Genomic DNA, 24,049 nt, shown 5'->3' with positions numbered 1-24,049 from the left:
GAGCTAGTTAACGCAACACGTGACTGACTTTGACAAAAGAGTGCCTCTAGTGACCTTTAACCGAGCCAAAAGAAGTGCCATCCTTAACAGCAGGCGACATAACAACTAGTCCAGTGTCCCTGAGCCCTACCGCTTTACATAAAGGGGAGACGTCTTCAATCTTACAATGTTACTCAACGCATTGGTAAACTGTTGGACATGGTTTCATAGCTATCTAGTGTTAGATTCAAACTTTTAAGCGACGACCTAATTCGCTAAGTACAATTTCTTCCCTTTGTTTGATACCAAACAAAATAATTAATTACCAATAGTTAATTAATAAATAGTTTTTTTTAATTGATTCTTTTTTTGTCATGTGTAAGAAATAATTGTGCAAAATTTCAACTTGATCCGAGATAGGGTGTGGGAGAAATAACGTGCACAAACGTTTTCCAGACAGACAGACAGACAGATAGAAGGAGTTGATATAAGCTTTGTAAAAGGACAAGAAATGAATTCAGACAAAGTAATCAACATTAATTTCTTTCTTCTGCTAAGGAAATAGGCTGATAAAAAAATATCATGGCCTTTACGAGACCATTCCCATGATTCATTGAACACACAATAATTTCCAGGGAACAATAAACCGATTTTAATGGACAGAACAATCTCGAACACAAACCGTGGCACAATAAAACTTTTTTGTTTTATTTACTGCCTTTTGGGTTTTCTATAAAATTGGTGAAAACCTAAAACGACAACAAACCAGGAAGGAATAAATACTAAATTCAGATTAGATACGAAGACATTTCCCTGTAAAAAAAATATGAATACACATTACTTTTTCACCAGTGGACAATGAAATGGACGCCTTCTGTTAACTCGCTATTCACGCTGAAAAAAAAAATCAGTGATCTTCCGTGTTCAAAGTTGATACGATTGATATATATTGGAAATTACGTTTTAAGTCTAACATACACTGCACTGCCATCAACCACAGACCTACATATTCATACATTTCAATGTATTGTTCTAGTTTTGTCTCCTTCGTCATGCAGTGTGTGCGATCAAATATTTGATTAGGCTTCAAATCAGTCCGAAAGTTTGTAACCAGTCTAGACTACTACTAAAGCATACATCTTCACACATGTTAATCTAGATTCCTACTTCATTTACTTTATTATTAATTTGTATTTGAAAACTACAAAAGGAAGTCCTTCTTTGGTTGTTCGCTAAGTTGAATCATCAATTAGATGGCCCCTTAATCACATACATTTGGCCAGGCTGACACTGAACCATATCTTCATAGCAATCAGTCCACTGAATACTTTGAATAGGACTAATTGAATACTAATAATTGAATACTAATAATTCCAACGTCAGCTAGACAAACACCACAAGCACGTGGGGCACACACACGCCTACTATGTGTAGTTGGAAGTAGGATTTTGGTTGTTTGTACTTCATACCTTCTGATATTCGATGAAAATATTGAACTCTACCTTGTTACCTGGATTTCTTACCAGCAGATGACCCATGGGTGGATCTTTCGGATGCCGCTTCTGAGTTTGTGTGAAAGAAAAACTCTTTTTGTAATCTTGCTTTGTTTTTGTTTTTCACCCAATGTTTCGTTTCGTTCATGTAAAGCTGTCACATTTTGTTTCTGCAAAGCCCAAATGTCATTGCTTGGATGCTAACCTTGACCTTTGGCTGTTTCAGAAACTAGGTCGTGAATATCAATCACCTAGCATGACGGAACTGAACGCTTGCCAGTTCCCTAGTTCTAGAAAGGGCTGCAGCTGCGTGCAGCACACACAACGCAATCCCATCTTTTTTTCTTTTTCTTACTTTAAGGACAGAAAGCAAAGGTCAGTGGGTGATCCCAGGGAGTTGTCTCAAGTATGTCAACACCATCCAATAAACACCCTCGCCAGCATGACCAGCGTAGAGTCGCACTAATAATGAATGGAACGTGACGCAAGCAAGTCACCGACGGTATCAATATCATGAGCGTAGATACTGATAGAAATATATATATATATAAGATGGGGGTCGCAGCAACAAAGTGCGGGAAGGTGGGGTGGGGGGTAAAAACAAAATAAATGTATGGAAAAGTTTTCCTAAAAATTACAGACGTAAATGTTTAATGTATCTATGTTGAGTTGGTAACTATTTTAAGTAACAAGCTTGGTGTTACTAGAAAAGGCCATCTAAGTATTTATACCTAAACTATGTTTAATTTATGCTATCGACTCTTTGGGTCGTCAGTAAATGTTTGGAGTAAGAGTAGTGATTTGTTTAACATTAGCAACTACTTTTTTTTAAAGGGTTAGGGTTAGAGTCTTCTGTTACCTAACACCACATAGATTGCTTGGGTAGCGCCCATCTTTGGACTCTGGCGGCAATGAGGATGTATCAGTGAGAACTGCCATCAGTCTCCAAGGGACGCCGCCTCATCGATCCGAAGAGAATCAGACATAATGTCATCAATTCAACAACCTGAGAGCCACAACCATCAATTCTATCACACAAGGGACATAAACGAGATCGTCTTAAGTCTTTTTTTTTATGCTTTCACTTTAGGACCTTTCTAAGTCTAACTACAAGAACAGTTCATACCGACCTGAAACTTAAAAGCCTTGCAGTAAATTTATTTCATTTCAAAATATTATTTTCTAAATTAAGATCATGATGCTGAAAAACTAAAGAAAATGTTTTGAAGACTTCTATGCATACGATTACAACAAAAAAAAAAAAAAAAGAAATACCTTTAAATTAAAAAAAAAAACATTTTTTAAAAATGCGTTTTTATCCTTTCCAAGGATTTCACAACAGGTATATCTCCTCCAAAGGTTAGACAAGGTTGCAAAAATATATTAACAACCACAGGCAATCACTTGATATGGAATGGTATGTATCTGATTTCATTTAAGTATCCAATGATTCTGACATTGTCAGAGTCGCATAAATTCAAAAAAGTAAAAAGCCCTTCCCCCCAACCGGAAGTGGCTGCCTCCTTAAGACCACTGACCTAGATTCAAGAATGATAACGATTCGGTAAGCACATTTAGATTATTTATCGCAACTACCCCAGGAACAGTAAGAAAATACAATCCACTTACTGTACTAACAGACACACCAAGAACAACAGAATCAATACCGCACTACAATGCTGAATAGTTAAGTCGCTCTAGAGACAAGAAAACTGGCATTCGTGATAACGTAAAGCCTAGTGCTTCAGTTAGACTGGAAATAAAATAGTGTGATGTAGATCTATTACCCTTTAGATCAGTGATTCCCAAAGTGGTCTATATAGACCCCCAGGGGTCTACGAAGACTTCCAAGGGGTCTACGAAAGTGAAACAATAAATTGGGGGTCTATGAGATGTCCACGGGGGTCTACGATAATGGGTTTCATTTAAAGCAGGTCATGACTTTAATTTTCAGATCCTATTAATGTACTTATTTCATTCACGAATATATGATTTGTACATTATTAATCCTTAAATATTCCTGCTAATCAAAAGAAAATTGTTCTATTTAATTTCAATACCGATTTAATAGCTTAATTGTGTCAAATTTTAACTCATGCTTAAAAACAAATATTTAAAATTTATTGATAATCGGGATTCATTTCTTTCTTATCAACTAAGCGGTTGGTTGCCTAAGTGACTAAGTATTTACGTTGGACTCCCTCTGCAGGGTCATTTGAGATGATGTCACCCTGACAAAAAAGGTAAGTAAAGGTTTGAACAACTTTCGAACTCTCAAAGATAAAAACAAATTATTTGACACAAACCTGCATCTGATATTATTTAACGAATTTCTTTAAGCAACAATACAGTTCAAGGGCACATCGGTGGTATGAGTTATAACACTAAAAGCTTCTTGTGCTTATGGAATTCTTTGCAAATGACCTGTACAGTTTGGGATCAGCCGTGTCGAAGGCTCTGATTGGGTGTAGCGCTGTGTGGCTGCAAACTGCCTAAAAGTCGCCGTGTTGGGGTATAGTTGCACGGCAGCAGAGATTTGAATTCAATTTTTCTTCTGCTCGGTGGGTTGCAAGTGAAGGCTAATGAGTCCCTCCTGCCAAAGCTTAGTGGTTTAGGCGCCAGTTACTCGCCTTGGCCCTTTCTCCTGTAAATGAAAACAGTTCCGCGGACCCAATGTTTGAACCAGACGTAAAAGATCAAGAAATACACGAAAAACTGCTCTTTGCGAAAACTTTTACAATGATACTTAAGGCAAATGTATAAATTAATTAATATTTAATGACTGTAAGACTACTTCATAGAACAATACATTTCTAAATGAAACATGATATCCGTAGCAACGAATAACAAAACTGCTCAACAAGCCCGCACATTTCCAGTGTGTTTGGAGATTCCAGTAATATATATTAATTTGAATTTTACCAATAAAATGATCTTTCTAAGTTTAAATGTAGCTTTAAATTACTTTTTCATTCTTGGACTCACTACAGTTAGAAATACGTTTTTAAAAAAATTTAGTTGGTGAATTTGCAAAAATGCAATTTATAAGTTAAGCAGGGTGGTCTACCGTAATCCAGAAAACATGGCAAGGGGTCTACGAGACAAAAAAGTTTGGGAACCACTGCTTTAGATTATCATTTCATCTCCCCCCCCCCCTTTCTTCTTTTTACTTTGTCTATCCCCAGAACACAGATTCCTCTGATTCAACTATCAAAATAATATAGAAGATGTATGTGAACACTTATATGCTAAATATATAAACAGCATACATGATATACACGACAGCAGTGTACATCACCCTGAAGCAATGTACAGAAATAAACACAGATCGATTCTATGTAACGTGATATACTTGACAGGAATTTATATAACAGGTTTATATACGAACAAGAAATATCGATTACAGTGAGACAATGGCACGATACTGTAGGTAGGAATAACTAAGAGGTATAATGAAGAAAACGAACGGATGCTGAAAAGAGTTATGAACAATGGGCGATGTTGTTGAGTTATGAACAATGGGCGATGTTGTTGAGTTATGAACAATGGGCGATGTTGTTGAGTTATGAACAATGGGCGATGTTGTTGAGTTATGAACAATGGGCGATGTTGTTGAGTTATGAACAATGGGCGATGTTGTTGAGTTATGAACAATGGGCGATGTTGTTGAGTTATGAACAATGGGCGATGTTGTTGAGTTATGAACAATGGGCGATGTTGTTGAGTTATGAACAATGGGCGATGTTGTTGAGTTATGAACAATGGGCGATGTTGTTGAGTTATGAACAATGGGCGATGTTGTTGAGTTATGAACAATGGGCGATGTTGTTGAGTTATGAACAATGGGCGATGTTGTTGAGTTATGAACAATGGGCGATGTTGTTGAGTTATGAACAATGGGCGATGTTGTTGAGTTATGAACAATGGGCGATGTTGTTGAGTTATGAACAATGGGCGATGTTGTTGAGTTATGAACAATGGGCGATGTTGTTGAGTTATGAACAATGGGCGATGTTGTTGAGTTATGAACAATGGGCGATGTTGTTGAGTTATGAACAATGGGCGATGTTGTTGAGTTATGAACAATGGGCGATGTTGTTGAGTTATGAACAATGGGCGATGTTGTTGAGTTATGAACAATGGGCGATGTTGTTGAGTTATGAACAATGGGCGATGTTGTTGAGTTATGAACAATGGGCGATGTTGTTGAGTTATGAACAATGGGCGATGTTGTTGAGTTATGAACAATGGGCGATGTTGTTGAGTTATGAACAATGGGCGATGTTGTTGAGTTATGAACAATGGGCGATGTTGTTGAGTTATGAACAATGGGCGATGTTGTTGAGTTATGAACAATGGGCGATGTTGTTGAGTTATGAACAATGGGCGATGTTGTTGAGTTATGAACAATGGGCGATGTTGTTGAGTTATGAACAATGGGCGATGTTGTTGAGTTATGAACAATGGGCGATGTTGTTGAGTTATGAACAATGGGCGATGTTGTTGAGTTATGAACAATGGGCGATGTTGTTGAGTTATGAACAATGGGCGATGTTGTTGAGTTATGAACAATGGGCGATGTTGTTGAGTTATGAACAATGGGCGATGTTGTTGAGTTATGAACAATGGGCGATGTTGTTGAGTTATAAAATATAGATGTGTACGTCGGAATTGACCCATCTTTCAGGAATTCCAGTTACGACTAAAAATAACGAGAACATATTTAGGTAGGTGCTGCTGACATACTTATAGATTGATACTATATTTATAAGTATGAGATGATGAAGGAGGCTTGACATCTAGTGTCTACTTCTATCATAGACTCTAATCAAAAACTGTATCAATACATCTGAAGCCACAATTTTATTTGCATTCATTGTAGAGCAATAAGAAGATAACTTTTCAAGATCCCAAATCGACTAGTCTAGATCTAGACCAGTGGTTCCCAAACTTTTTTGTTTCGTAGACCCCTTGCCATGTTTTTAAGTTTTCGGTAGACCCCCCCCCCCCCCCCCCAGCATTTTTTTTTGAAAATTCATTAACTTCAGATGTGCTTTTCTCACTGATTACTATGCGATATATATTTATTGATGACATTCAAAGCAAAATAAAATTTAATATGCATTACAAGAAGTAACTAAACAACAACAACAACAACAACAAAAACGCCTATTGGTGGGCAGCTTTGATAATAAAATGTCAATCTTGAAGTTCAATTTAGTTCGGGTTAACATTCTATCTTCTCGATTAGATGATGTCTGACTGATTTAAATTTGGAAAGTAAGAAAATTTATCATTGTCATTGTATGCTTCATTAATTTAATCCTCACATGAAACACTGAGATTATGCCTTCTGTTAATCAAATTTAGGTTATCACATTGTAGCTGCAAGTTAACCTCATTCAATTTATGAAACAATTTTGTGTAATAGACTATGTCCGATTCCCGTTTAATTTCTGTGTTTTAAAATAGGATCTTAGCAACCAAGAACTCAGAAAAAATAGTGTCAAAGATAAGCCTTTCGACAACTATCATACTTCAGTGTGAAGCAGCAATTGATCAAAATCTTAGGCAAAAAGCAATTCTTTATGAATTTCTTGAGTCATAACAAAAATATAATAATACCACTACATTATCAGGCAAGGTTAACTAGTCCAGCTTTTAAAAAAGTAAATCTTAATAACACGATAACCATTCATTGTCCAAAACTCATTTCACCGTTACACCTTTGAACTGTATTGTTGCTTAGAGGAATTTTTAATGATATCAGATATAGGATTGTGTAAAACAGATTGTAAAACCTCTTCAATGGGCAAGTCAATATTTGGCTTATAGTGTGCAGTTTTTTAGAGTTTGATATAAGCCTAAGTAAATATATTGTAAGACGCTCACAAACCTATTCACTTCTATGATGTTTAATCAACATTTTTCTACTGTGGCTTAATTCTGAATTTAAAAGTTTTCAAAAGTATTTCAAATCTTAATCTATTTTATTTCATGTTGACTTTTCTCGATGTTCCAGCTGCGATGGTTTCATAGCGACATAGCTTCAAACTTTGTTACATAAAAATAAAGAACAAATGCAATAATTGTTCAACAAAGAAAGAATGAAGCCAAATTTTTAATAACCAACAATTTACGGTCAACATTTTATTTTATAGACTCGGCCATGTAAATTATTACTTTCATGTAGACACAATTAAGGTATTTAAAATAATACGCTAAAATTTTTAAATAAAAAAAATCATTCCACTAACAGGGTTGAAATTCTAAGGATTAACTGAGGTACAAATCATGTGTGAACGCGTCAATTTCATGATTGGTCATGCTTCAATGAGATCCGCCTTCGTAGACCCCCATTAACAGGCCATAGACCCCCAATTTATTTTTTCACTTCCGTAGACCCCTTGGAAGTCCTCGTAGACCCCTGGGAGTCTATATAGACCACTTTGGGAATCACTGATCTAGACCAAGACTTAGCATTTATATAAATACTTTATAGGTCTGTGATCTGTGATATGGTCAAAAGTCTAAACTATACCATAGTGAATCGCTAAAAATAGAAAAATATTCCAGAAAGAATTAAGTTTTAAAACTAAAATACAATATAGATCTATATTATATATTTCTCTTCATGGCTCAACCATTCCTGACACCACCAAGAAGTCATGGAAAGATCCCTCTTTAATTTCTGCAAGTCGGACAAGAGTTACCCCACGTAGATTTAGCGACGAAAAAAGAGGGGGGGGGGGAAATAGTATTTTCCCGTCACTAAATAGCAGGGCTGGATTTAACCATTGCGGGGCCTATGCGAAACGGATTGCGCAGGGTTTGGGTAGGGATACGGATAATCAGTGAAAATTAAGAGTATTAGAAAATAAATTCGTCTTTGCATTTTTTTCATTCTTTACTACGTACAGAATTACTTTAAGAACCTTGAGTGTAGCGAAGTCATACAATATATCATAAAAATTCTACATAGATCACGCTCAGTAGCAAGAATTACCAAATGTTTCAATCTTTCTTTGAGAATTGTTGACCTCAAGTAATTCTTCATTAGTTTGAGGAGCGAGAAGCTTCTTGCACCAGATTCCACAATTACGGGTATTGTATAATGCCGTTTTTTTTTATCGCGCGTAGGATTGGCGTTTTCCATATTGAATGAAACCCCAAAATAACAATTTTGTCATTATTTTAGGAGATTTTTATGAGTTTTCAAAAGATTTAAATAATTTCCGGAGATTACCAGGAATTTTTCGTATATTTTGCAATTTCAGGAAATTTCGAGGTTCTCCTGGTAAATCAGGAGGCCGCGGAACATCTGTTATAAGTTATAAAATGGTTTAATTTAATATTTTACACCTAGGATTAGCGTGGGGCCTATGAAAGCCCCACTGCGGTCGCCCAGGTTGCAGTACCCAAAAAGCCGCCCTGCGAAACAGCTAAGCCGTTGTTCGACTAGTACACTCTATTGTTTAGTTCGTGTACAAATGTCAACTATTCGCTTAGCGATTTACTTTGGTCTTCTTATTTCAAGAATACGTTTTTTGAATAGGTTTTATATCATTTTATCTGTAAAAAAAAATATTTAAAAAGTAGATCTATAAAAATAAATATTTATTAAAACAATCAATAAAAAAAAAATAGTATTATTATTATTAGAGTGTAGCGGGTGTAGACAGTCTATGTGACCTACATAGTTCCGGAACTAGATCTAGTTCTATATCTAAGAATTGTGAACATTGTAGAATTATAAAACTGATATTTATAACTGTTAATTTTCATTAAAAAAATAAACATATTAAAAAAGGTTACATATAAAGGCCTATATACAAATACATGTTATGTTTTAAAACACACATCTTGGATGAAATACAGGACATAAAGTACTACTAATGTGTTCTTTCCATCAGCCGTGTTTCAGTACTTCTGGAATTACACCTGTATTGGGTTTAAACCCAACTCTTCGAATTTATGTAGAGAATTTTTTCTCAGTTACAATGACATGTACAGCTTAATCGCCTTAATGACGTGCTATCAATTTATACATTGATCCGCACAATGCTTAGAGTATACACGGTAAGACTAACTTTCGACCCTAATGTGTTTGCCAATTGAAGATTCGCGATTGGAAATATCAACAAATGCTTTTGGAGATTACCTTGCTGTAAACTCGGGAACACCAGCACAAAGCCGGCTCTGTAAGCGGAGGAAACGACAGCATGATTAAAATAAACACGAAAAGGTTCGGACTGAGTCTTTCAGCATGAAACTCAAACGTCCTTGGATCGATCCATTGTGTCGTCAAATCAAAGCCTTAGCAATTTTGTCGTATGGAGCTTTTCAATGCTAAAACCAAACAAAAACCTGATAAACACGAGGACAATGTGAACTAAGTCAAACACAATACGTGGGTAAGAAAGAAGCATTCAACGTGTTCAACAGAAACACTGGAGCAAGAGAATGGCCTAATTGGTGGTGAAGATCAATAGGCCAAGTCTAATGGGATGGTCAAAACACACTCTTCTCTCACTAACATCATGCTTCTCTCCACCCCCCCAACCCCCCCCATTATACATCATCCAGCGTTTCTCAAACTGGCGTACGATATTACTGGGGGCCTATTAAAAAAGAAAAGCTGTTGAGGGTACTTAAAGAAAATTAGGGGGAAAAAGTTTCAGCGAGCGGGGCAAGAGATGGAGGACTGAAATAAAAAAAGAGCTGTTGTAATTTCTAAATTGTGTTCTTCGCATCCTCAACAGAGAGCAACAATCAGGACATTAAAATGAGGTCCGACCTAGAAGTGAAAACGTTTATAGGACAAAATAGTAATTTGTAACTCTCTACCGACTGGCAAGTTACAGAGTAGCCTTATTCGTTGAGCCATATAAAATAGCTGAGAGAATATTTCAATCTATCTATAAATGCTTCACGTCACCTACGGACATCACTAACGCTCTCGCTACCGGCTATCTAATATATAGTTTTTTTTTAAACAGTGTTTTTCTTTTTTTTTTTTCTTGCATTGAAAGGTGGACTAATTTATCTGAAAGTATTTTATCCTTAAGAGCTAATTCTAAAGTCTATTTTAAGAATAAGGAAAACAAATTGTGATCTAATAGAATCTATGTATCGAACCCAGAACAACAAACATTTACTATAAGATTTAAACATGAAACCGAGAACTGAGAATAACTCTAGAAATGCCTGGCTGGTACAACAGCGCACAGATCAATGCTGAATCTATCACCCGTTGCTGTCTTGTTTACCCGGCTTTAAAGTTGGGACTCCGTAGCTAGTTCAACATCTGATAGTGAGTACTCAATGAAGATTGAGCAAGAAATCATCTTCATGACATTCAAGGTCTACGACTTACACTAAGTGTCTTCAAATGTATCGATTCTTAAACTGGCCGGACTATTTATGGAAGGACGAGACTAACGTTGAACTAGACCCACACATCTTTCGTGAACTAGACCCACACATCTTTCGTGAACTAGACCCACACATCTTTCGTGAACTAGACCCACACATCTTTCGTGAACTAGACCCACACATCTTTCGTGAACTAGACCCACACATCTTTCGTGAACTAGACCCACACATCTTTAAATTTCTATCTTTTTAATTCAACTCATATTTTGGTGGATCGTGCTATGTTGGTTGTATTTATGTTTCCCACACCCTTGTAGTCTGTTCCAACACACAAAGAAATGTCCACTAAGACCTTATCTTATCTTATATAATACAGACGTTACTTCAAAAAAGAAGATGATTACGTCCTACGCGTCATGCATTTAGTCATGCATATTAACCAATGACTTAAATTCTGCCAAGTCACTGGTTTTCCTGGCTAGCTCAGGCAACCCATTCCATGCTCTAATAGAACTAGGGAAGAAGGAGTATTTGTACAAATTTGTCCTAGCATATGGGACGAGGAATGTGCCTTTATCTTTGTGTCTTTCAGAGTATTTTATTAAATTTTGTTTTTGTATTTGAAGATTATGGTTCAGTGTTTTATGTATTATTGCTACTTTACTTTTGAGCCTTCTGTCCTGAAGGCTTTCTAAATTTAGCGATTTTACTAAAGGTGTTACTCTAGTCAAATGTGAATATTCGTTTGTTATGAATCGCACTGCTCTATTTTGTGTCTGTTCCAACCACATATCAAGAAGTCGAGACGAAGCCAGTTATTTACAAAGCGTACATCAACTCAGTCTGTCTGTCTGTACACGTTAGTTCTCCCTCACCCATTCTCGGATTAAGCTGAAAGTTTCAACATTATTTCTTTTACCTAACAACACAAGAATCAATTTAAGTCTATAATAAGTATAATTATATGACTGATCTAAACATACTATTTTTTTTTTTGGACCGGAATGAGAAGAATGAGAAATACGTTCTAAATGTTCATTCACAACGCACATATATATATATATATATACTAGACATATATATACTAGACATATATATATATACTAGACATATATATATATATATATATATATATATATATATATATATATATATATATATATACTAGACATATATATACTAGACATATATATATATATATACTAGACATATATATACTAGACATATATATATATATATATATACTAGACATATATATACTAGACATATATTACCCGCGGCGTTCGGCGCATTGGGAGGCAAGCTGCTTCCACAAAAATCTATCACTGGAAATGTCTGAAGCCTCTTCCCACCAGATCTGAAGACCTACATGAAAGTGTGGCGCCAAGTTATACTAGGATGTCCCCTGTTTGCGCTTTCCTCATAATGGCCTCCATGTCATCGAAACTCTTAATATGCGTAATTCATCTTGTCGGAGAACATGTCCCGCAAACCTCATGCGACGCTCTGTCACTACCTTACTAACGGGTCGACTCCTAGTTCTGCAAAGGATTTCCTTTGCAGACCCTATCTATAACTGACTCCTAAAATCCGTCTTAGCCATCTTTGTTGAGCCACATTTAGTCTTTTTCAATTTTGGCAGTTGACTATTCACTGCACTTCATTAATAAACTGGTAGAAATTTGTAACCTCTCTTGGCTACGATCTTGGAATTAGGTGACTATAGTTTGCTTTAGATTTCATATCGAAAAGGGAAGTTTTATCGTCAAAATCATTTTTTGGGAGAGTTTAAACTAAAAAATCTGTGGAGTTTTTGTTTTGGTTTTTAAATTCAAAACCCCCTTAGCTACGCTCATAGAATTTGGTGACTGTAATTTGCAAAAAAATATAATTTGGTGACTGTAGTTTGCTTCAGAATAAAATTGAAGAGAGAGATTTTCAATCTCAAAACTCTCTGTATGGGGTATTTAGACTCAAAACCATCAGGAGGGGATTTTAAACATTTAAAAAAGCGCTCTGGAGGAGGGGGTTTTAAGCTTGGTTTGGCTACGCTCATAAAATTTTTAGAGTGTAATTTGCTTTTTTTTTATATTGAAGAGGGGTTTAAACTCTAAACCCCTTTGGCTACGCTCATAGAATTTTGAGTGTTTAATTTGCTTTTTGTATATTATAGAGGTGATTTTTAGCTCAAAACCCAGCTGGAGGGGGGAGGATTAAACACAAAGCCCTCTTGACTACGCTCATACAATCTCGTGATTGATGTATTAAAGAGGGGTTTTATCGTAAATTTCGGAGGGGGTTTTAAAATCAAAATCTTCTTTAGCTATGCTCTTGGAATTTGGGAATTGTCGTTTGCATTCATTTTTTTTTTGTTTTTGTTTTACAGAAGAGGGGAATTTGACTGCAAACCCCCCTGGTGGGGGTTTTAAGCTCAAACCCCCCTTGACTGCGCTAGGACAAGTGATAGTTTAGTGCTAAAATCTCACCTAAAATAAACAGAATCAAAGCACAAAATCAGTCACTTAATTCCGTTCTCCCCTCCCCCTCCCCCCCGGCTACGTCCATGTATATATATTTATTTATATTTATACATTTATGTCTGTGTGTGTATGTCTGTGCGCATACGCTTAAAGCATACAACTGTGACATTTGGAACTTATCTATTCCATGGAAATGTGAAAGGCAAAGACATTACTATCTAAGGACAAGTTGGGTAAAATGGCAGATAATGGCAGACGCCCGACTAGACAGCATTAAATTGTTGGTTTCCTGTACTAAAACACGAAAGTATCTCACCGACTGGAATGATGATGTATTAATGCAGCATTGTAACAAGGCCAATTATCATCTATACAATAAACTGGTAACAATAAGGGTTTCCACTAAGTCCAGGAATACATTTTACGGTTACATGTTATAGCTACAAGCTCTTTTTTTCAATGGAGAAATCTGTGCCAATGTTTAAGACAAAAAATGAATTGCACTGAAGCCTTGATTTACATGAGACATCAACTGTCCACGATCATCCTATCGAAACGTTTTATCAGCTTATAAATTAAGATCTAGTCGAGCGGCTCCTTCTTAGTGGTTATATTATCTTATCTTATCTTATATAATACAGACGTTACTTCAAAAAAGAAGATGATTACGTCCTACGCGTCATGCATTTAGTCATGCATATTAACCAATGACTTAAATTCTGCCAAGTCACTGGTTTTCCTGGCTAGCTCAGGCAACCCATTCCATGCTCTAATAGCACTAGGGAAGAAGGAGTATTTGTACAAATTTGTCCTAGCATATGGGACGAGGAGTGTGCCTTTATCTTTGAGTCTTTCAGAGTATTTTATTAAATTTTGTTTTTGTATTTGAAGATTATGGTTCAGTGTTTTATGTATTATTGCTACTTTACTTTTGAGCCTTCTGTCCTGAAGGCTTTCTAAATTTAGTGATTTTACTAAAGGTGTTACTCTAGTCAAATGTGAATATTCGTTTGTTATGAATCGCACTGCTCTATTTTGTGTCTGTTCCAGCCTCCTAATGTTCTCTTGAGTTGAGGGGTCCCAAACGGAGGATGCATATTCTATTATTGGCCTAACCAAGGTTAAATAACATTTTAGTTTTAAGTTCTTATTTGATTTATAGAAATTTCTTTTAATAAATCCTAATGCTTTGTTTGATTTTTTTGTAGTTTCATCAATATGTGGATTCCATGACAGTTTTTCATTTATTATAACACCTAGGTATTTTGCGTTTTTAGTCTGTGTTACTGGTTTGCCATGAATAAGATAAGTTGAATTAATTTGTTTTAGTTTTTTTGTTACTCTTAACAACTGACATTTTTCTGGGTGGAAAGACATGCTCCAATTTGATTCCCATTTCTGTAATTCATCTAATTCTCTTTGTAAAATATCTGTGTCTTGTGTTGTTTTTATTGTTCTATATATTATGCAATCGTCTGCAAATAATCTGACTTTTGTTCCTGAAGTAATGCAATTTGGTAAATCATTTATGTAAATTAAAAATAGTAGTGGACCCAAGACTGTTCCTTGAGGTACACCTGAGTTTACTGTTATTGGTGTTGATTTAGAACCATTTATTATTACAGTTTGTTCTCTCCCTATCAGAAAGTCTTTAATGCACTGATGCAGTGGACCATTAATGCCCAAATATTTTAATTTTTTAAGCAAACTATGGTGGTGAACTTTGTCAAAAGCCTTAGAAAAATCTAGTAAGATAGCATCTATTTGTTCACTATTATCTAAACCTTTTGAAAAATCATCAATTAGTCCTATTAGTTGTGTTTCACATGATCTATATTTCCTAAAGCCATGTTGGTATGGTGTGAGGACATTATGTTTGTCTAAGTGGTTTATGATGTTGCTACATATTATGTGTTCTAGGATTTTACATGTGATGCTGGTAAGTGATACTGGTCTGTAGTTTCCTGGGTCAGATTTTTCTCCTTTTTTAAATAGGGGGGGTGACATTAGCTTCTTTCCAGTCCTTTGGTACTCTGCCCTGGTTAAGTGAAGCCTGAAAGAGTATTTTGAACACTGGGGCTAGCTCATTACTTAGTTCTTTGAGTAATCTAGCTGGAATACCATCAGGTCCAGAAGCTTTATTTGGTTTGGTGTTGGCTAACAGTTTTTGAATTCCATTTTCTTGTACTTCTATATCTTCTATGTTGTCTATTTACCTTGATTACACATTCTTTACTTTCCCCTTTATACAACACAATATGAAACATCTTTTGTATCAGCAATTTGCCTTGCACATTTAAGTTATACAAAGCTTATTCGTTAATAAACTCCACACTTTAAAGAACAGGACAAAATTATTTAGAATACTGGCGAATAGAAATATTATTCCGATAAACGTATATTATTAATAAAATACTTTAAATTAACATTTCCCACTTTTGCCAGAAGCAGTTCAAGTCATTCTATTAGAAGGATACTTAGGTGCTTTCTTGCAATAAGCCTTATTCACGTCGACATATAGTCGCTGTCACTACAGAGACTCTAGGAGCAGTACCCAGGTAGAAATAGAAATCAAACATTGTCTCGACAAGAGGTGTTCCATTGGCCAGACGACGATTAATGATAGCCGCGGGAGGAGAAATAGAACAGGAATAGATTTCTGAGCAAGAGACAGCCTCCATGCTGGATGACCATGGGCACTCATGCTATAACCAACGGCACTCACGCTATGACTAATGAAATCTCTCTATGTGCGACAACTTAAGCAACCACGAAAGTGTACGGGACGGGAACCTATCACGTGACCAGGATATAGAGAGGAAAGTAAAAACAGAGTGCTAGGTTCATAGTTTTTTCTCCTAGTACATGAAGTGTGTAAATATGGAAATAAATGTGTTCAAATGAAAATAGTCAATCATAAAAAAAAAAAAGTCTACAGTCAGGGAATCGCCTTTGTTAACAAAAAAATGGGTAGTGCTGGCTATATTAGTGAACCAAAAATGGATCAAGCTTGCTATATTAGTGAACCAATAATGGGTTGGGCTGGCTATATTAGTGAACCAATAATGGGTCGGGCTGGCTATAATAGTGAACCAATAATGGGTCGGGCTGGCTATAATAGTGAACCAATAATGGGTCGGGCTGGCTATAATAGTGAACCAATAATGGGTCGGGCTGGCTATATTAGTGAACCAATAATGGGTCGGGCTGGCTATATTAGTGAACCAAGAATGGGTCGGGCTGGCTATATTAGTGAACCAAGAATGGGTCGGGCTGGCTATAATAGTGAACCAAGAATGAGTCGGGCTGGCTATAATATTGAACCAAGAATGGGTCGGGCTGGCTATATTAGTGAACCAAGAATGGGTCGGGCTGGCTATATTAGTGAACCAAGAATGAGTCGGGCTGGCTATATTAGTGAACCAAGAATGGGTCGGGCTGGCTATATTAGCGAACCAAGAATGGGTCGGGCTGGCTATATTAGTGAACCAAGAATGGGTCGGGCTAGCTATATTAGTGAACCAAGAATGGGTCGGGCTGGCTATATTAGTGAACCAAGAATTGACCGGACTGGATATAATAGTGAACCAAGAATGGGTCGGGCTGGCTATATTAGTGAACCAAGAATGAGTCGGGCTGGCTATATTAGTGAACCAATAATGAGTCGGGCTGGCCATATTAGTGAACCAAGAATGGATCAAGCTTGCTATATTAGTGAACCAAGAATGGGTCGGGCTGGCTATATTAGTGAACCAAGAATGGGTCGGGCTGGCTATATTAGTGAACCAATAATGAGTCGGGCTGGCTATATTATAGAACCAAGAATGGATCAAGCTTGCTATATTAGTGAACCAAGAATAGGTCGGGCTGGCTATAATAGTGAACCAATAATGGGTCGGGCTGGCTATAATAGTGAACCAATATAGGGTCGGGCTGGCTATATTAGTGAACCAATAATGGGTCGGGCTGGCTATATTAGTGAACCAATAATGGGTCGGGCTGGCTATATTAGTGAACCAAGAATGGGTCGGGCTGGCTATATTAGTGAACCAAGAATGGGTCGGGCTGGCTATAATAGTGAACCAAGAATGAGTCGGGCTGGCTATAATAGTGAACCAAGAATGGGTCGGGCTGGCTATATTAGTGAACCAAGAATGGGTCGGGCTGGCTATATTAGTGAACCAAGAATGAGTCGGGCTGGCTATATTAGTGAACCAAGAATGGGTCGGGCTGGCTATATTAGTGAACCAAGAATTGACCGGGCTGGATATATTAGTGAACCAAGAATGGGTCGGGCTGGCTATATTAGCGAACCAAGAATGGGTCGGGCTGGCTATATTAGTGAACCAAGAATGGGTCGGGCTGGCTATATTAGTGAACCAAGAATGGGTCGGGCTGGCTATATTAGTGAACCAAGAATTGACCGGGCTGGATATAATAGTGAACCAAGAATGGGTCGGGCTGGCTATATTAGTGAACCAAGAATGGGTCGGGCTGGCTATATTAGTGAACCAAGAATAGGTCGGGCTGGCTATATTAGTGAACCAAGAATGGGTCGGGCTGGCTATAATAGTGAACCAAGAATGGGTCGGGCTGGCTATAATAGTGAACCAAGAATGGGTCGGGCTGGCTATATTAGTGAACCAAGAATGGGTCGGGCTGGCTATAATAGTGAACCAAGAATGGGTCGGGCTGGCTATATTAGTGAACCAAGAATGGGTCGGGCTGGCTATAATAGTGAACCAAGAATGGGTCGGGCTGGCTATATTAGTGAACCAAGAATAGGTCGGGCTGGCTATATTAGTGAACCAAGAATAGGTCGGGCTGGCTATATTAGTGAACCAAGAATAGGTCGGGCTGGCTATATTAGTGAACCAAGAATAGGTCGGGCTGGCTATATTAGTGAACCAAGAATGGGTCGGGCTGGCTATAATAGTGAACCAAGAATGGGTCGGGCTGGCTATAATAGTGAACCAAGAATGGGTCGGGCTGGCTATATTAGTGAACCAAGAATGGGTCGGGCTGGCTATAATAGTGAACCAAGAATGGGTCGGGCTGGCTATAATAGTGAACCAAGAATGGGTCGGGCTGGCTATATTAGTGAACCAAGAATGGGTCGCGCTGGCTATAATAGTGAACCAAGAATAGGTCGGGCTGGCTATATTAGTGAACCAAGAATGGGCCGGACCGGCTATATTAGTGAACCAAGAATGAGTCGGGCTGGCTATAATAGTGAACCAAGAATGGGTCGGGCTGGCTATAATAGTGAACCAAGAATGAGTCGGGCTGGCTATAATAGTGAACCAAGAATTGACCGGGCTGGCTATATTAGTGAACCAAGAATGGGTCGGGCTGGCTATAATAGTGAACGAAGAATGAGTCGGGCTGGCTATAATAGTGAACCAAGTCTCGACGATTGTGTAAAGATGGTTGTGAAGTCATATTTGTCTAACTGAACAAAATGTTTCTCTGAACAAAGAGAAATACTTTTCTTTACTTCTATCTTACATCGAAAAAAAGAGTAAAGAAACGAAAATTCATTTAAATTTATCAGTAAAAGAAATCAAATTTAACAGAGTAATAATAATAATACCTTTAACAGGCACATAAGAGGGCTCCAATGAGCAACCCATGGACATCCCAATAAATGGCAAGATCTCAATAGGACTACCGGTTCTTGAAGGTATTTCTTCTTAACAAGTACATGTACCAACAAAGAGAGAGAGAGAGAGAGAGAGAGAGAGAGATCGCATCTCATTATTTACAAATGTACTTTATTTTTAAAAAAAAAAAGGCAACGAGTTCCAATTGAGGATGTAGTTTCAGTAGCTGTCGAGCAAGTTGGAATAAACCAACTGAACACAAACCAGAGTTTTTATTGAAGAAAAAGTACTTTGGCGAGTTCACAAAGTTAACCTGCATGTCAGTCATACAAATGTATGCTACTAACACAATCAATAATTGCAAAACTATTTTATTATGGTACTTAAAGTAATAGGCTGAAACATGTGCACGTTATTTTGAAATCAAAGTTCCTGGGAGTAAAATCTATTGAGTCTATAGGAAACAGGTAAAGCCCACCTACTGTTCGTTAAAGAAATAAAACACCCTTGGTCATTGTTGATTCTTTTACTTTTAACTTGGACAGAATAGAAGCAAGGTCCCATCAAAATGGCTACGGCCATGCCTGGTTCAGACCTCAAAGCGTACACCACATCGCTCCCGGTCTTGGTAGCCTCATGCTACAACAACAACGGATATCGGTGTCATGAGCTGTCCTTCTGTTTCGGTTTAATACTCGCCACACGCCCGTCCCATTCCCTCAGCCACTGTGGCTAACACAAATAAAAGATTGGCTAATAAGAATATAGACTGTATGCGGGAGGGACTAAACAAAGAGGAGGAAGATAGGAGGGTGTGTTGGTAGTATATCAGAACTGATCAATGGTCCTCACTTTCTGATGGCCATCTGATTACAGGAGAAGTTCCCCGTGGGAGAGCTGCGAAAAGGTTAATGATATGTTCGCTGCCCATTGGATGTCAGGAAGTAGGGGACTCCCACTTGATGCTCAGGCCAGATACTACAGGGAGACTACACGTATACATTGGCTTTGGCTACATAACATATACATATGTTAGAGAGAAAGGTTACATACATACATAGTGACGTGCCTTCAACGTAGGCTACAGAGAAAGAGTAATGGTCGTGTGAGGCGCTTCCACGCTGTGTCTTATACAGATAAGTCAAATGGAGGTAACTCTCAAATAACGAAATCCAATAACACAGTCGAAAGGCCAACAATATGCGACGCTGATAGCGAATGTCGAACAAAAAGTTTAATAATAGCGAAGGGAACCGTCGAATGTCGTCAAGCTAAATCTCTACCTTCATAAAACCCTGCTTCTCTCTATTTAAGTCGTCAAAAGTAGTCTGTTTACATTTCACTATTCTTCCTAAAACCCAAGTCCTGTTTTTACTAGTTACATCATTGTCTCTAACTTTGTGCCCTAACAATTGGGTCACTAACAACCCAAGTTGATTTGTAGTTCTCAAAACGGCTGAACGTTAGTAGTAGAGCGAAAAATGGCTCATTAAAACCGAAGGCAACGAAAAGTAACATTCTATTACGGACTAGATAGTTATAGATGTTTTATTTGATAGGAGAGTACGATAATAGGTAGGAACGAGGCTATTCGGGATAATTTGTTTATTGTGCTTGATTTTAATACCCTCACTCTGGATTTAATAGTTCAATAAATCTATATTGAGATTCAATTTTGTAATATCAACATCCTGTTATGTAAAGTGGGTATTTTTTAATTGTATATTATTTTACCAAAACCAGCTACGCTTGAGTATTTTTTTATCTAGATTTACTAGAATTTCTGATTTGTAATAATCACGCAGAACCAGAAGTCACATAGACATATATGGGCTAAATCGATCCCCAGGCTAAAGAAAATTGTTACATACATGCATCCATACAAATCAAAACTAAGACATTCAGTCTATATACATTAACATAGTAGAATCTAAGTCTCAACACACCCACACACACACGTAATGGTGAACCGATAAAGTTCATTAATGCCAGTGACTATGCCCAGGTTATGTGACACCCCTACCACTGTGTTTACATTTTACTTTCCGTAGAACGTACTTTGTTCATGTTGGGGCAGCTCACTGCGCTATGCTGTCAAAGTCATCCTTATTAAGAAGATAAGAAGATAACCCATTGCAGCAGTTGTAGCTTGGAAATATATTGTAGACATAGATTTTTAAAAATGGGTCACGGTGGCTGAGTGGTTAAGCGCTTGGCTTCCGAACCTGGGATCCTGGGTTCGAATCTCGGTGAATACTGGGATTTTAAATTTCGGGATTTTTAGTGCGCCCCTTAGACAACCCTTCTCTAATGGGTTCCTGACTTAATTGGGGGAAAGTAAAGGCGTTTGGTCACATGACACATTGCTCTTTAACCGTTGACAAAGAAACAAATGAACTTAACATCATCTGCCCTATAGATCGCAAGATCTGAAAGGGGAACTTTAACTTTAATAGATGAAAAGCATCAAATAGGTCTATCCTACCAAAAAACTTGAGCTTTCAAAACAAATATCCGATTTGGAGTTCAAAGGAAATTGTGCTCATCTTGACCCACCAAGGAGGCGCGTATTTTCCAATCTATTTAAGGAATATCTCATCTACCTCTTGAAGTACATTGCCTATAAACTAGCCTCCTGTGGTCAGATAGCTTTAGAACATCATACAAAACATAAAAGCACAAACACACACACACACACACACACACAAAATCTGCCATTGATTTCGAATAACAATTTTTCCGAATGGCTTTATACATAAATATTTGTGATGTTGTTCGGTGGACGTCTTTCACATAATGTTGTAGAGAGAAAATCTAGCCGAAACAAATTCTATCCAAATCGATGGTGAACAAAGGAAAACGTTACGAAAACCCTCCAACCATAAAAATAATACAAAATAATAAGATGTGTTTATAGCGCCTGAATGATCAAACCATTTGACTGAAATCAATATCCCTGGAGTGAAACAAAATATCACAAGTAATAGATATGTATATGTGTAGAAAAAAAAGCACTATGTTTATGTGTATAGATACTTTTTAATGTTATGTGCACATTGAGAAATAGCATACTTAAGTATAAGCATGTATAGAGACACAGACACAAGCATTATGTCTATTTGTGATCAATGTCACATTTTAAACGTGTATGTTTGTAGATACAAAAAAAAAAAAAATGAAACAAATTTATACCCTAGCCAGACAGGCGTACTTACAAAAGAAAATCCTGCTCCCAGCTTGGGTTGTTGCCCTTCACTTGAATAGTAGTTGATTTAACATTTTGCAGCTTCAGTGTCACGTAGATATTGAAACGTTCTGGAAACAGAACATTCAACAAGAATCATAGTTTTAAAATTTTTTGAAAAGAAAGCATATCTAAGGGAAAGAACTCCACACTTACAATTATATATCTCAATAGTGTATGAATTATTTCCCTTATTCGATATCAAATAAAATAATCAATGGACTAGTCACTAATTAATTAATTTTATTGTTTCATGTTTTGTTAGCCACAATAACTAATTGTTAAAAGTTACAACTCAATCCGAGAATGGGTGTGGGAGAAATAACGTGTTCAATTATCTAAGTCTCTCTAAGGGGACGAAACCCTACAAATTTAGTCGTATCTGTGAATACTGGTGGATTAATTTTCCTTATTGGTATAAAACAAAATAATTAATAACCAGTAATTGATTGATTGATTGGCTATTTTTTAAATTGATTCATGTCTTGTCTATGACAATGAATAAATAATAATATAAAATATAATAACAATGAACGTGTACAAACGTTTTATCCGACAGACCGAGTGAGCTGAATGGAAGCTTTGTCAAAAATAAAACTTCACTCATTTTTGCAACATTAACGTGATGGGGAAATTTTTTTTCCAAACAGATAGAACTGTAGCTACCATTTTATCTTAACTCCTTCATCTCCTGAAGATTCCCAAGTGGACGAATGAAATTAAACTAATTAGAACTATTTACCCCGTTAAGTATCGATCTCCTGGATCAGCTCTTATCCGAATATGTTTTGGTCCTGTTCTATTCATAAACAGTTTTCTATAAATAGTTTCAATCACACACACACACACACACAGCAAACACACTTATATATCAATGAGGAGAACACGGGCACAATTTGTAATATCTCAGCTTGAGAGTTCCGATCAGAATTGCTACTATTTAGCTGGACTCTCAATAACTGCAGTGCTCAGCAAGAGAAGACTTACACTAATAGTAGTAAGTGGGTCGCGTTCTAAGACATGTGGGTGTGTGTTTTTAAAGGTTTTGCAGTAGAGTTTTGAAGGTTTAAAAAAAAAAGTTTAAATGAAGGTTAAAATAAGGGTTAGGCTTAAAGTGACCTAATTTTATAGTCAATAGGCGGATGCTCCTTCAAACCTTCACAATGGAACGTACGTGAACAAGTATAGCTTCCGGTTTCCTTCCTAACTTATTGAACATTAGACTTGATTAGACGATACAAAGTCAATTCTTCTATAATCCTTTACTAACCTTTTGTAGAAATTAAAGTATCTTTATAGTCCATACTAAACATTACTAAATGCGTAGAGCTAATGACATGCCAATGTGAATACTGCACTCATGTCTTAAGTTTGCTACGATTACGAATTTCAAGAGATTGAATTCTGTTCCTCATGATTTTTGTTTTCAAAGGAATTATAAAGGAATGATAAAGGCTTCTTCAAGAAGAGAGAAAATACCTTTCTCTTACAAATCCTCTAAGTTAGCAGCTCAGCGTTACCCAGTTATGTGATGATAGTCAATTTTAAACCTTATCATTTGATTTTCTTTCAACTTTGGGTTGAATACATAGATTTTGACAGTTATATGTGTAAAAACAATTATCTAGGTTTACGTTTAAAAAAAATGATTTAAATTGTCATGAATCAAAACTAAAAGTAAATATAACTCACTGACACTAAAATGGGCAAGGTGTCCATGGGAAATCCAGTGGCCTATTAGCGAAGCTTAGACACAATACATTTTCAGTCTTCTGATTACATTTTAGATCTAGAACTATCCAATGGAGTATTGAATGAATTAAATTAGAACATTCACACAAATGTCACGAGTTATGTGTTATATTTGATCCAGAA

General features: G+C 36.8%; 1 protein-coding gene across 13 annotated transcripts in view; it reads right to left on the bottom strand.

The window, feature by feature from the left end:
• Positions 1–24,049, bottom strand: part of LOC106073711 (protein unc-13 homolog B-like) — a 370,504-nt gene that overhangs the window by 119,737 nt on the left and 226,718 nt on the right. For 11 of the 13 annotated variants that reach the window (XR_008774442.1, XM_056008493.1, XM_056008484.1 and 8 more), the window contains one exon: positions 22,146–22,245. Coding sequence is in view for 9 of the 13 variants with exons in the window: in XM_056008493.1 (XP_055864468.1) it covers positions 22,146–22,245 (100 nt within the window). In the remaining 4 variants the exon portion in view is untranslated. Of the gene's footprint in view, positions 1–3,101; positions 3,210–9,633; positions 9,910–22,145; positions 22,246–24,049 lie in introns of those variants that run through there. The other 2 variants (XM_056008547.1, XM_056008538.1) reach the window with 2 other exon arrangements.

Source organism: Biomphalaria glabrata, chromosome 1 (assembly GCF_947242115.1).
Source record: "Biomphalaria glabrata chromosome 1, xgBioGlab47.1, whole genome shotgun sequence".
NCBI lineage: Eukaryota > Metazoa > Mollusca > Gastropoda > Planorbidae > Biomphalaria > Biomphalaria glabrata.
The sequence above is the reverse complement of the archived record's forward strand: the minus strand, read 5'-3'. Positions and strand labels throughout refer to the sequence as shown.